The 13,638-nt window shown below is 44.1% G+C and overlaps 1 protein-coding gene across 31 annotated transcripts in view; it reads left to right on the top strand.

The window, feature by feature from the left end:
• The window catches only part of UBAP2L (ubiquitin associated protein 2 like), a 43,803-nt gene that overhangs the window by 24,085 nt on the left and 6,080 nt on the right, over positions 1 to 13,638 (top strand). For 28 of the 31 annotated variants that reach the window (XM_081226243.1, XM_081226259.1, XM_081226258.1 and 25 more), the window contains 13 exons: positions 1,653 to 1,851; positions 2,463 to 2,740; positions 2,898 to 3,070; positions 4,110 to 4,299; positions 5,014 to 5,068; positions 5,474 to 5,648; positions 6,262 to 6,334; positions 7,399 to 7,594; positions 7,685 to 7,773; positions 9,294 to 9,347; positions 9,975 to 10,056; positions 10,822 to 11,039; positions 11,424 to 11,529. In XM_081226243.1, coding sequence (XP_081082369.1) covers positions 1,653 to 1,851; positions 2,463 to 2,740; positions 2,898 to 3,070; positions 4,110 to 4,299; positions 5,014 to 5,068; positions 5,474 to 5,648; positions 6,262 to 6,334; positions 7,399 to 7,594; positions 7,685 to 7,773; positions 9,294 to 9,347; positions 9,975 to 10,056; positions 10,822 to 11,039; positions 11,424 to 11,529 — 1,888 coding nt within the window. Of the gene's footprint in view, positions 1 to 1,652; positions 1,852 to 2,462; positions 2,741 to 2,897; positions 3,071 to 4,109; positions 4,300 to 5,013; positions 5,069 to 5,473; positions 5,649 to 6,261; positions 6,335 to 7,398; positions 7,595 to 7,684; positions 7,774 to 9,293; positions 9,348 to 9,974; positions 10,057 to 10,821; positions 11,040 to 11,423; positions 11,530 to 12,945; positions 13,350 to 13,638 lie in introns of those variants that run through there. The other 3 variants (XM_081226263.1, XM_081226264.1, XM_081226247.1) reach the window with 1 other exon arrangement.

Raw genomic sequence — 13,638 nt, 5'->3', positions numbered from 1 at the left:
TCATATTGACTCATTACTTGATCATTTAGTGCAGAAGTTGAGGTAGCCCCTTAACTTTGCTTCTTTGTCTCTATGCTAGTTATTAGAAACATTGAGATGAAGCTCAGTTAGTTGTTTTTGTTCCTTTTGAGCTGTTCAGTGGAAGGGGCAAAGACTTTAATGGCTGAAGTGAATTTTTTTTTTTTTTTTTTTTTTTTTTTTTTGCGGTACACGGGCCTCTCACTGTTGTGGCCTCTCCTGTTGCGGAGCAAAGGCTCCGGATGCTCAGGCTCAGTGGCCATGGCTCACGGGCCCAGCCGCTCTGTGGCATGTGGGATCTTCCCAGACCGGGGCACGAACCCGTGTCCCCTGCATCGGCAGGCGGACTCTCAACTACTGCGCCACCTGGGAAGCCATGAAGTGAAATTTTATATCACCTTCATGTTAGCTTAATAATTGAGTATTAGTTGATTTAAAAATTCAAAGGGGAGGGCTTCCCTGGTGGCGCAGTGGTTGAGAGTCCGCCTGCCGATGCAGGGGACACGGGTTCGTGCCCCGGTCTGGGAAGATCCCACATGCCGCAGAGTGGCTAGGCCCGTGAGCCATGGCTGCTGAGCCTGCGCATCCGGAGCCTGTGCTCTGCAAGGGGAGAGGCCACAACAGTGAGAGGCCCGCCTACCGCAAAAAAAAAAAAAAAAAAAAAAATTCAAAGGGGAGAAAACCCCTCCAGTCATTAAAGGAGTCCCTGAGAAGGAGGGAGGGGAAAGTGATGGTAACGGTATAAATTTTAATGGCTCTTAATTTTTTGACTGCTTGATATGTGCCATGCACATATTAAATGCTTTATATAGTATTTGTTTAATCTTCCTACACCTTTATGAGGTACTACTTTTATTCCTATTTTCAGATGAGGAAAATGAGGTACAGACCAATTACAAGTAATTTTTCCACAATTATTTAACCAGGATTTGAATGTCGACAGTCTGAGTCCAGAGCTTATGCTATAATGGACTATTCTATTTGGTGACATTCTTTTTTTAAAAATTTATTGGGCCTCCCACATGCGGCGGAGCGGCTGGGCCCGTGAGCCATGGCCGCTGAGCCTGCGCGTCCGGAGCCTGTGCTCCGCAACAGGAGAGGCCACAACAGTGAGGGGCCCACGCACCGCAAAAAAAAAAAAAAAAAAAAAAAAAATTATTTAGTTTATTTTTATTTTTGGCTGTATTGGGTCTTCATTGCTGTGCGCGGGCTTTCTCTAGGTTTGGCGAGTGGGGGCTACTCTTTGTTGCGGTGCGTGGGCTTCTCACTGCGGTGGCTTCTCTTGTTGCAGAGCACAGGCTCTAGGCACGTGGGCTTCAATAGTTGTGGCACGCGGGCTCAGTAGTTGTGGCTCACGGTGTCTAGAGCTCAGGCTCAGTAGTTGTGTGCACAGGCTTAGTTGCTCTGCGGCATGTGGGATCTTCCTCGACCAGGGCTTGAACCTGTGTCCCCTGCATTGGCAGGCGGATTCTTAACCAGTGCGCCACCAAGGAAGCCCCTGGACCTTCTTTACTTGTCTTATCTATACTGGCTCTTAACCGGGATAAGTGTTTTGTTTTTGTTTGTTTGTTTTTTGAGTAGTTGAACAAAGTTGCTTGGATGTGGATTTCTCTAATCTCTGTGTTGATCTACAGGTGAGCATGTTAGGGAAAGGATTTGGTGATGTCGGTGAAGCTAAAGGCAGCAGCACCACAGGCTCCCAGTTCTTGGAGCAATTCAAGACTGCTCAGGCCCTGGCTCAGTTGGCAGCTCAGCATTCTCAATCTGGAACCACCACCACCTCCTCTTGGGACATGGGCTCTACCACACAATCCCCATCGCTGGTGCAGTATGGTGAGAAATATGGAAAGTGATTTGAATTCTTTAAGCATTGGAGCATTACTGCCAAGAGGCTGGCAGGAGTAGGGGTGAAGAATGTGTTCTGAAGTGAGGAGGAGAAGGGCAGCCAACTGGCTCTTTTCCCGCAGTGATTTCCCCTGGTGAGAGAGGCTCAGTTCAGAAAGCTGGGGCATAATAATTAAATACATAAGTTGAGGCTGTATATCTCTATATCTCTTTTATCACATTTAGCCCTGTACACATTTGCAGTCTTCTGTTGACCTGAGGATGTTTTGGGTTTTCCCTAGGTTTATCTTTAGTATTTGAAAACATCATACTGCCTTTGGGCTTTTCCATTTTAGGACCTTACACTTTAAACATGGACAATTCGTGGATTCCTTTCTTACATAGGCAGGGTAATAGTTTTGATTTGATTAGATTCTTCTTAACAAATAAAATCCAATGATTGCCACCTATAGAAATGAGATTAAATCTTAAAAGAGGACCTGTTTATATGAGTTTCTGATTCCTGGGGTCCTAATTCATGGCTCTAGAGCAGGATAATAGCATTTTCTTGAGGTTCACGAGCACCTCTGGCCTCATGCTTATTGGATTTCCTCGTGCAGATTTGAAGAACCCAAATGATGCAACAGTGCACAGCCCCTTTACGAAGCGCCAGGCTTTCACCCCATCTTCAACCATGATGGAGGTGTTCCTTCAGGAGAAGCCACCCGCAGTGGCTACCTCCACTGCTGCACCTCCACCCCCGTCTTCTCCTCTGCCAAGCAAATCCACCTCGGCTCCACAAATGTCTCCTGGGTCTTCAGACAACCAATCGTCCAGCCCTCAGCCGGCTCAGCAAAAACTGAAACAGCAGAAGAAAAAAGCCTCCTTGACTTCTAAGGTATATTTGAACTTTTAGATAGATATTATTTTAGGGCAAAGGGGTGTGGGATTTGAGAATTGAGATTGTAAGGGTGTAATATGGAGGTTTGAAGGAGAAGTTTTTTATTAGTCTTACAGTAAGCTTATAGTAAACCATTACTTTTTCTTCTCTACAGATTCCTGCTCTGGCTGTGGAGATGCCTGGCTCGGCAGATATCTCAGGGCTAAACCTGCAGTTTGGGGCGTTGCAGTTTGGGTCAGAGCCTGTCCTTTCTGATTATGAGTCCACCCCCACCACGAGCGCCTCTTCAAGCCAGGCTCCAAGTAGCCTCTATACCAGCACGGCCAGGTAGAGGAAACAGCCGTCATAGGACTTCTTTTATCAGACCTTTACCAGTTTTTCTAAATCTCTTGCTGATTCCTAGAACTCTGGACAGGCCAAGCCTCTGATTGAGTGAGAGAAAAGTAGCCAATTGTAGCATTTTGTTGAGCACTTTAAAATATTGTTACTAGGTTTTTCCTAACTCTAAACAGAAATGTATCCCTTGGGCACTTCCAGAATGTCCAGGCACAGTTCCTAGAGACATGTACCCCGCCTTTAACAGAGTACCTTGGCATCTACCACAGCTAAAAATGCGTTTGACACTTTTAGCCCCTTGGTGTGGACTTAAGCCTACAAAGGGTGTAGCTTTGAACTCCTAGGAAGGAGGTAGCATTAATATATTACACAATTAAAAGAAACCTTTCCAGTAGAACCTTCCCTGCCTCCTCTGATAGCTATCAGGGAAGGCCATCTTAAGCAGTAGAAAATCCTGGAGGAATTTCAGAGTACTAGGGTATTTTTTTCAATCCTTAGAATTTAAAAATAGAGATGTCTTGCCCCAGCCTAGCTCTGTTGAATCATAATTGCTCTTAATGCATATGAATATTTTAAAAGTTCCTTTCAAGAGAATTTTACTTCATAGGGGTTTTGAGAGGGCCAGGAGCTCAGGATTCCTTAAAATGAACATGAGCAAAAGGTGATTTTTCCCATGTTTAGGGTTCATATTATGATGGTATCAAAGGGACCAAGAGTGGTATATCCTTTCTACTGACTTTTAGCCTCTTTTTCTAATAACAACAGGATGTAAGGGAACAAGAAATTTTTCTCTTCCTTTAAGAGTTGAAAATGTTTTTAAACTCGATTCTTAGCTTAGATCCCTGGCTCTATAGGATGTGGAAATTCCTACTGTTGTCAGGAGAAAATTGTGGCAGTTCCTTTTATTTGTTGCTGGAATTTTTCTTTTTGATTGTAATCAACTTACACAAGTAGTAGATCTCCACTGTTTTAGTATCAGTGGATCTGCTCTATTCGTCTCTCTCAGATTTTCCTTCTCCATTCCCCACAGTGAATCTTCATCCACAATTTCATCTAACCAGAGTCAGGAGTCCGGTTATCAGAGTGGCCCAATTCAGTCGACAACCTATACCTCCCAAAATAATGCTCAGGGCCCTCTATATGAACAGAGATCTACACAGACTCGGCGGTACCCCAGCTCCATCTCTTCATCACCCCAAAAGGACTTGACTCAGGCAAAGGTATTGGCTTCATGAGCCCCTGGGCATTGGTTAGGAGAATAGTGGGCAAAATCTCTGAAATATTAGTGTTTTACTTCTCAACAAATGGTGCTAAGACACCTCTGAAGTGCTGATTGAGAAGCTGAACCACATTTTTGTGGTTGGTGAAATAAAAGTTCTCTTCACTAACCTTGGAGACTTAGAGCCAGAAGATCATTCTCTTTGCACTAAAGATTCATTTTCTTTAGTAGAATCGGTCTCAATTACCTGTTTTCTCTTCTTGGAAGATCTGTTTGCCAGCCTTCTGTGGGTGCATATCAGTAGACCTCACCTTGCTATGTCTTGGCTTGGTGAGGGGGACAGCATATGCTAGAGGCAATGTGGAGTGACTGTCAGATGCAGCCAGCAGAGTAGGTGGTTTGGCTGAACTGTCATACTCCCACATCCTCCCCCAGGGATCACTGGATTTGGACCTTTCCTGTGTCTGTTTGGGGTTTGGGATCTCTTCAGCAGTTTGGGCATTGCCTTCTGTTGCCCTGGGTCACACAGGGTTGGTATATCTTATTTTTGTTGTTTTTACTTTGTTTGGGTAGTATACATTATGATAATCCTTTCATTAACTTGTAGAATTTCTCTGAAAGAAATTGGTTGACAGAAGTTAAGCTGAGTCAGTGTGCTGACTTGACCTATTCACTTGAGTTTGTCTGTTTCTTATTCCTCTGTTTTTTGTACCAGAATGGCTTCAGTTCTGTGCAGGCCACGCAGTTACAGACCACGCAATCTGTTGAAGGTGAGTGTTCTCCAGGCTTTTTCCTCTCAGTTGTAGAGTTGTTACTCCCCTTTAAATATTTTTGCATTTTGTAGATTGTTGTGAAAAGAGCCCTGCCTCAATGATCAAAATTTCTGGTATAGTCTTAGCTTGGTTCTTTCTACCTTGCTGTTTAATCTCAAGCTATCATAAGTTTCAGGTTCTCTGTCTTGTAACAGTGATAATCCTCTGGGTGCTCTTTATTGGACAAATGAGATCAGTGCTGTGAAATGCTTGGAATTTAAAAAAAAAAAAGGAAAAGATTGTACCTAAATATTAGTGGTCCATTACTAAATAACTTACACTCTTGTCTTTGGGACAGCCTAGGGCTGTCGTCACCTCTTAATAACTTCCTCTGATGAGGTGAATTCCTTTCTTTATTTCCAGGTGCTACAGGCTCTGCAGTGAAATCTGACTCACCTTCCACCTCTAGCATCCCCCCTCTCAGTGAAACGGTATCTGCAGCTTCCTTACTGACGACAACCAATCAGCACTCATCTTCCTTGGGTGGCTTGAGCCACAATGAGGAGATTCCAAATAGTACCACCACACAACACAGCAGGTGATTTGGGGTGAGGATGGAGGTTTGGGTTGGTGAGTAGTAACAACAGAGCCCTCTGGTTCTATCTTGTCCTCCCTGCCTAGCAGAGACCACATTAGCTAAGTGGGTGACCCAAAAGCTATGGGAAGTAAAGACAGAGGAGGCTTTTTTCACTTTTTCAGCACCCATTCTTGCTTTAACTGCTCACTACCCTTGGCTGGCCATTGTGTTTACCATATGATCTTAGATCTCCTTGGTTCCATATTATGCTTCTTTGCCTATCTTCTTCTTTTTTCAATTGATGTATAGTTGATTTACAATGTTGTGTTAATTTCTGCTGTACAGCAAAGTGATTCAGTTATACGTATTTTCTTTTTTATATTTGTTTCCATTATGGTTTATCTCACAGGGTATTGAATATATTTCTATGTGCTATACAGTAGGACCTTGTTGTTCATCCATTCTATATATACTAGTTTGCATCTGCTAACCCAAAACTCCCACTCTATCCCTCCCCACCCCGCCTGCCGGTAATCACAAGTCAGTTCTCTGTGTCTGGCCTGTGTTCTTGACTGAAGCTCCAGGTCAGGTAACCATAGCCCTATGGCTAATGGCAAGCTCTTTTACCTTTCAGCACGTTATCTACTCAGCAGAATACCCTTTCGTCATCAACATCTTCTGGGCGCACTTCGACATCCACTCTTTTGGTAGGTGTGATGCTATAAAAGAGGAAGTGTGGTCTTGTTTACACTTAAACAACTATCCAACTGTAAGAGTCTCCCAAGAAGGGACTCTTGAAAATTTCTTCATGAGGTGGCAAAATGATAATTCATCTGAAGTTGCAGGAAAGGAGTAAAAAGGATGTTTGAAGCCGAGAGAGGCAGAAGAATCCAGAAATATTGCAGAGCTGTGGGCCAGTTCTCAAAGCCCTGCAAGTGACTTTTTTGAATATATGACTTTTTTTTTAACACTGTAATTGGGTGGGACTTTGTATGGTATGATAAATTCTGTAAGAACATCCCTTTCTAACTGGTACAGCCATTTTCATTCATTGGTCTGGGGTATGGCAGACATGAGTCCTGAAAATAATCAGTTTGAGTCTGGGCATCCTATGAAAGTAGAGGTCAGATGAGAACTTTTGGCCAAATAATTAATTTCACTGTTATGATTTTATAACAATTTGTGGAATTAAGCTGAGATGGTAAGGAAGAAAACTAACTTCAGAAGGACCTGTTTTGGGCAAAGGTGTCTGGTTTGTCAAAAGCCTGGGGCAAGGTAATGAGGGTTAAGGCTTTCTCAGGAATCTCTCTTTCCTCAAGTGTACTATTTCAGGTTTAAATTCATTAGAACTTCTACTTCTTTCTAGCTTGTGAACTGGTCTGTTGTGCTGGCCTAGTGAAGAAGAATGTGGGAGAGAAGACTATGATATATTTTTCAGACCTAAACTATCTTCTGTCTCCTCATTGGCTAGTCAGTGTTGGCTTCTAGGGATTTTGTCCCCACTCGCTCTGTTGCCTTTCTGAACAGGGTGATAATGTGCAGTGGGTCTGTTGTTACCATCTTTACCAGATGAATGTTGGGGAATGTGTAGCCAGACAGTATTTAGTAACTTCTTCTAATTACTTTGGCAGAGAGCACCCTAGTACTCTGCCTCAGCCTTTTTAATTGAGAAGTTGGTGTGATATAATCAACAGAAGGGATTGTCTTTCCTGACCTGTTATACTAATCACTGTTTCCTCCTCCTCTCTTCCACTGCACCGCCTTTTTGAAGCACACAAGCGTGGAGAGTGAGGCGAATCTTCATTCTTCCTCCAGCACTTTCTCCACCACATCCAGCACAGTCTCTGCACCTCCCCCAGTGGTCAGTGTCTCTTCCAGTCTCAATAGTGGCAGTAGCTTGGGCCTCAGCCTAGGCAGCAACTCTACCGTCACAGCCTCCACTCGAAGCTCAGTTGCTACGACTTCAGGTAGCCCTGCATAGCAGATGAATTGCATTCCTTTCATCTGGACGAGCAAAGTAATAGTGTGACAAGATAAAAATATAATTTCTCTTTCAGGAAAAGCTCCTCCCAACCTCCCTCCTGGGGTCCCGCCGTTGTTGCCTAATCCATATATTATGGCTCCAGGGCTGTTACATGCCTACCCGGTAAGTGAGACTGAAGGATCTTCTCCAAAAGAGGAAGGTGGTATGGCTATTCTTTATGGCTATGGCTTCAGGTGGAAGAATATAATTAAATAATAAATGAGTGGTTGTCACATGTAAGCAAACAAGTTTTTAATCTTTGTAGTTTTGGAAAAAAATAATTTTTTAGAGAGGAAGGACTAAACCTAGACCAGGTCCTCTATTGTGTATTTTCTCAGGTGAAACACAACTTCTGGGCCCCAGAAGCCTAAGGCCAGAGTGTCTAACTGGAATCCCTTTCAGTTTCTTACGGAATTATTTTCTCTAGTCGGATTGATTCCTAATTTCTAAATTAGGAGTAGACCAGAATTCCTAAATTCTGGGGGTCTATGCTGGCTCTGACCTAGTCAGAGTAGAGTTCCCTGACTTAGTCTGGGGCTATCTGAGAATAGGTGACTGACAGTAGTAGCCTTTTGCTCTGTTGTGTCTTGTATCAGCTTCGTGTATTCAGTGCCTATTAAGATGAAGGATATTTAATTAAAAAAATTTTTTTAAACATATGTTTTTCAAACTTATGTTTATCAGGGGGTTATGTTTACCAGGCAGGGGTGGCGGGGGAGTGATAAATTAGGAGATTGGGATTGACATATACCCACTACTATATATAAAATAGATAACTAATAAGGACCTACCGTATAGCACAGGGAACTCTACTCAATACTCTGTAATGGCCTATATGGGAAAAGAATCTAAAAAGAGTGGATATATGTTATATGTATAACTGATTCACTTTGCTGTACACCTGAAAGTAACACAACATTGTAAATCAACTATACTCCAATAAAAATGTAAAAAAAACCAAAAACTTGTTTTTGCCTTCAGAGAGTCTAGAAGAGTATCATACAAATGAAACATCCATTAGCACTTTTTTAATAGCTAACACACTACCTTAGTACCCAAACATTAAAGAGTAGAGTAAAACGCGAATTGTTTCTGAAGGAGATAAATTTTTTTTTTTTTTGCGGTACACGGGCCCCTCACTGTTGTGGCCTCTCCCGTTGCGGAGCACAGGCTCCGGACGCGCAGGCTCAGTGGCCACGGCTCACGGGCCCAGCCGCTCTGCGGCATGTGGGATCTTCCCGGACCAGGGCACGAACCCGTGTCCCCTGCATCGGCAGGCGGACTCTCAACCACTGCGCCACCAGGGAAGCCCAGGAGATAAATTTTAAGCCATATTTTGAAGGGCAAAGGAGACAGGTAGAATAAAGCAGGCTATGTATGTATGACTTGTGCATACCCTACTGCTACCCAGAGGCCAGCCTAGTTGAATCACTGTGTAGCTCAAGGAAAGCTTCAAGACCTTTCATGAATCATGTAATCTCTTTGTATTTCACTTCTTTCTTAAAGAAAATGAAGGAAATAATTTATGTCCTCTTCTTCTTAAGAATGAGGATGAATGTTGATTTATCTTGTCTCTTAGCTCCTTGGTTTGCTACCATCATGACCAGTCCTCGTTCATATTGTTACATGTTTGTATCTTTCAGCCACAAGTATATGGTTATGATGACTTGCAGATGCTTCAGACAAGATTTCCATTGGTGAGTAGATGGTTGTAGAGCTTAGGAAAAGAAAGTGATCTTAAAATTAATGTTTGGATTATTCCAAATGTTCAGTTGATAAGTCACAGACTTGGCTCTTTCTCAAGCCATACCTCCATACACATACTTTTAAGATATATTAGAATGTACTTCGAGAGTGGTTCTAACAGAAAGTAATTTTTTTTTTTTTTTTAATCAGAGTTGTGACATCTTTGAAGTAAACACATTTTAACTTGTTCTAAAGCTCAGAGTACTGTGGAGCTCTTGGGATGCTTCCTGTATGTCTCAAACACTTTGATGATTTCCAGAGGAAGATCTGTTTTCTCAGTAGTAGTAGACTATGAGGGATAATATCTAGAGGTTTGAGAATATTATTGGTACTGATGGACTTGAAGTGTTTCCTGGTGGGCATACTTGTAGACCTTGCCTTGACTGTCCCCATGGCCAGGCAGGGGGGACAGTGTATGCAAGAGTAATATGGAGCTTGTGCCAGTTCAAGCAAGCTTAATCAATGGCTGGATAAATTGCAGTACTCCAGCATTCTCTTGCTTCTCACCCTGAATGACATGTCCTCACTTCTGGGAATGAGTGGCATTGAGTCTCTGCTCTTTTATCTATCTCTTTCAGGATTACTACAGCATCCCATTTCCCACACCCACCACTCCGCTGACTGGGAGGGATGGTAGCCTGGCCAGCAACCCTTATTCTGGTAGGATTGGGATGGGGCTGAATAAAGGGAGGTTGTGTTGGCCTTGGTGGCAGAAACCTGATTAGTAGAAGGAAGGGATCCATTTCTCACCGTAATTAAGATCTTTGACAGAAGTACAAAGTGGATGTGGTAAATCAGGGTTGGTAGATTCAGAATCCTGCTGAAGATGGGCATGTAGCAACTTGGCTTCTCATCCCACTTTCTGTTGTCTCCCTGTGACTCCGGATGATGTGTTGACTTCTCAGCTATTCTCTAGCTTTTTCCAGGAAGTACTGTGGTTGAACTGGCCTTCCTCTACTCATCTCTGCTCCTGTTCCTTACTCATGTGGCAGTCTCATTGCCTTGCTAGGCCAGGGCCTGACCTATTGTTGACCTTATTGCCCTGTCATTTTCCCTGACCTAGCATTGTTTTTCAAGTCCAGCATGGAGTTTTCCCCATGGAGGGGAAGCAGAGAAGGAAAGGAGGGGGTGTGGGTGGGGAAGAGATGAAAGAAAATAGGTGGGCAGGGAAATCATACAGGAGCTTTATTCTGGGAGCTGGTTTCTGCGACAGTATTGCAGTCATGCAGCATTAGTCCTTGACTAGCACTCTGCGGATTGTGTGCTGAGCAGTGCTAAATGGAGCTGCAAAGAAATGGAATTCAAAGCATTGAACTTTAATAGTCTCTGAAGGCTCTCCTGGAATCATGTGAAACCAGAAGAGGAAATTCTGCATTGGTGGTGGGGGGTGAAAGAGGCAGATACATTTAGCCTCTCGTGTCACAGGTGACCTCACAAAGTTTGGCCGTGGGGATGCCTCCTCCCCGGCCCCGGCCACAACCTTGGCCCAGCCCCAGCAGAACCAGACACAGACCCACCATACCACGCAGCAGACATTCCTGAACCCGGCGCTGCCTCCTGGCTACAGTTACACCAGCCTGCCATACTACACAGGGGTTCCGGGCCTCCCCAGCACCTTCCAGTATGGGCCTGCTGTGTTCCCTGTAAGTACTTGGGCTTGGTCTTTACTTGTGGTGAAGAGTCCTAGCCCTGGACACTATGCTAGCTGCTTTCAAGACTAGATGACTTTTTAATAATTAATGAAGAGGAACAGTTTCCACCTCTGACCTCTTTCTGGCCTGGGAGAGGGAGTGGGGCTGGGATTGGGATAAGGGATTACCCATTCGTAGAATTAGCTAAAGGGGGAATGTACAGCTTTGCTTCCCTCAGACACTCATTCATTCCCTGAACCCATTTTGCTAAGTAAACTGTGGACAGCATACATCAGTGTGGGTAGCCATCTGAATGCCCAGTCTCTGGAGTAGGACGGGTCAGTTGAATGGTACTTTGCTGCCATTTCACTGTAGTTCTGGCCTATTGCTCTTCAGGTGGCTCCTACCTCTTCCAAGCAGCATGGTGTGAATGTCAGTGTGAATGCATCAGCCACCCCTTTCCAACAGCCAAGTGGATATGGGTCTCATGGATACAACACTGGTAAGCTCACCTTGACCCTGGCTGTCATTGGTGTCTGTGGGATGTCATTAAATGAGTTTCAGGGAGGAAGATCTGGTGCTTGAAAAAACAGGGTTGGTGAGGGTGTGCTGCTGCTCCATGTATGATTGTTAATGTCTGCCTGACTTGGGTGTCTGTCTGAGCAGCACCAACAGAGGAGCTTAATACTAGAATGTGTATCCACTACTCATGACGGGAATGCCCTGGCGCACGAGTTGGCTGTTAGAATATGTTGGCTGGCCTAAACTTTGGGTGGGAAGCAGAGGACCCCAAGATTTTACTGAGATGTCAGTGGAGGCAAGTGTTAACATTTAAGGTACTGGTAGTACAATAGGGGATATATATTCACTGAATAGAAGAGTTAAATGGGTTCTTAGCTAGCATGCTGTGGTAGGTTTGGCTTAAATCTCTTTGTAGTACTGCTTTTCTCATGTGGCCCCTTTTTATTGCCTATCTAGAGGGCCTGAGATGTGGAGAGAAAGGAGTAGGGCATGAATACTCAATAGAGGGAGAGTTGGACCTTTAGGTTCCTTCATTTGTATGGCTGGTCTCTTTGCAAAGTCCATTTGCACCTCTGATGGCAGGGAGGGAAATACGGGAATCCTCTGAATGGGTGCTGACCTAAAAGATATTTAGCGTATCCCCTGCTCCCATACCTGACACCTACTCTCCATTTTTGGAGGACAGGGAGTAAGAGTCTTTGAATAAAACAATTCCATCTACTTTTTTCAGTGCCTTGTAGATGTGTATGGGGAGGAGGTGGTTGCCATTGCTTGGGGTTGGAGTTGAGGGTTGTCCTTTAAAATTCTTAGCTTAGTTATGGTTACGTGGTGATTTGGATGGAGCTACATCTGTGTTCTTCACCCTTGTATGGGCTCCAGGTGGTTAAAATTGCCCAAGGTTTTCAATTATTGGGAAACTGAGCTGAGCAAAGAGGGCAGTAGGTCTGGGATCTAACAGGTGGAGCTTTGAACTGTGTTGTATGACTTAAGAGTGGGTCAAGATTTAAACTAAAGAAATCCTGAGAGACCCCATTGAGATTTAATAATACCCAGACTCCTTGTGCCTAGGGCCCCCCTCTCACTGAGCAGGTCCACCCTAGTCGTTGGTGGGGAGGATTATAAGCTTTTGTCTTGGAGTGGCCCTATTCCAAGAATATTAGATTTAGGTCTTAGCTGGACCAGGTTCAAGAATTTGAAGAGGTAGATGATTGGTAATAGAAGAAAATTGCATAACTGATTTTGGAAATCCTAGCTTCTTACTTCCCTTAAGATTTCAGAGACCTCCTATAACAGCCCTTTAAGAATCCCCAGTTCCCAACCCCACAGAGGGCTCTTGTCATCCCATTCCTCATCAACCTCTAAATTCATTTATTTTTATGTATTTGATTCCTTTTAGGAAGAAAATATCCACCCCCTTACAAGCATTTCTGGACGGCAGAGAGCTAATTTGGCCCAAGGCTGGGGGCTGTGTTTTGTGTGTGTGTGTAAATTTGCACTGAAGTCTTGTTTCAGAAACCAGACCACTGAGGAGAGCCTGCTGAGCTGTGGCCATGGCCTGCGTGGCTTGGGGAAATGAGTTGGTGGATACCTTCTGGGCTTTTGAACTTGCCCTTCCCCCATTTCCCTCTCCCCCATGTGTCTGACCCTGTCTTACCCATTTCGAATTCAAGCGGTGCAGCACCTCCTCCGAAGCATCAATGCACACACCTGCTGTTGCTTTTGATTTCTGGAAGGCATGTAGTTCCAACTTGTAACAAAATATTTGTAGTCTTCAATAAACTGTGGTATTTCTTTAGCTAACTCTGGCGTTCTTTCCGTGCATGTCTTTCTGGACACTAGGAGCCAATGTTGTGCTGTGGATGAAGGGTGGAGGGTGGCCTTTTCAATCAAACCCCAGCATAGCCAAAGAACTGTTAACTTTTCAGTATGGTGATTTTATTGAGGTGGGGGAGGGGAAGTGGCCTCAGTTCCCAGCCTGTTGACTGGTTAGTCAAGAAAGCTATTTGTAGAAAATGCCCGATTCTCCATGCTTATTATAGCTCTTCACTTTTCCATTTAGATCTTCCCCTTGTCTCTGACATAAGCAGAG

Source organism: Mesoplodon bidens (assembly GCF_964165515.1).
Source record: "Mesoplodon bidens genome assembly, chromosome: 2".
Lineage (NCBI taxonomy): Eukaryota > Metazoa > Chordata > Mammalia > Artiodactyla > Ziphiidae > Mesoplodon > Mesoplodon bidens.
This window is presented reverse-complemented; position numbering and strand designations above follow the sequence as displayed.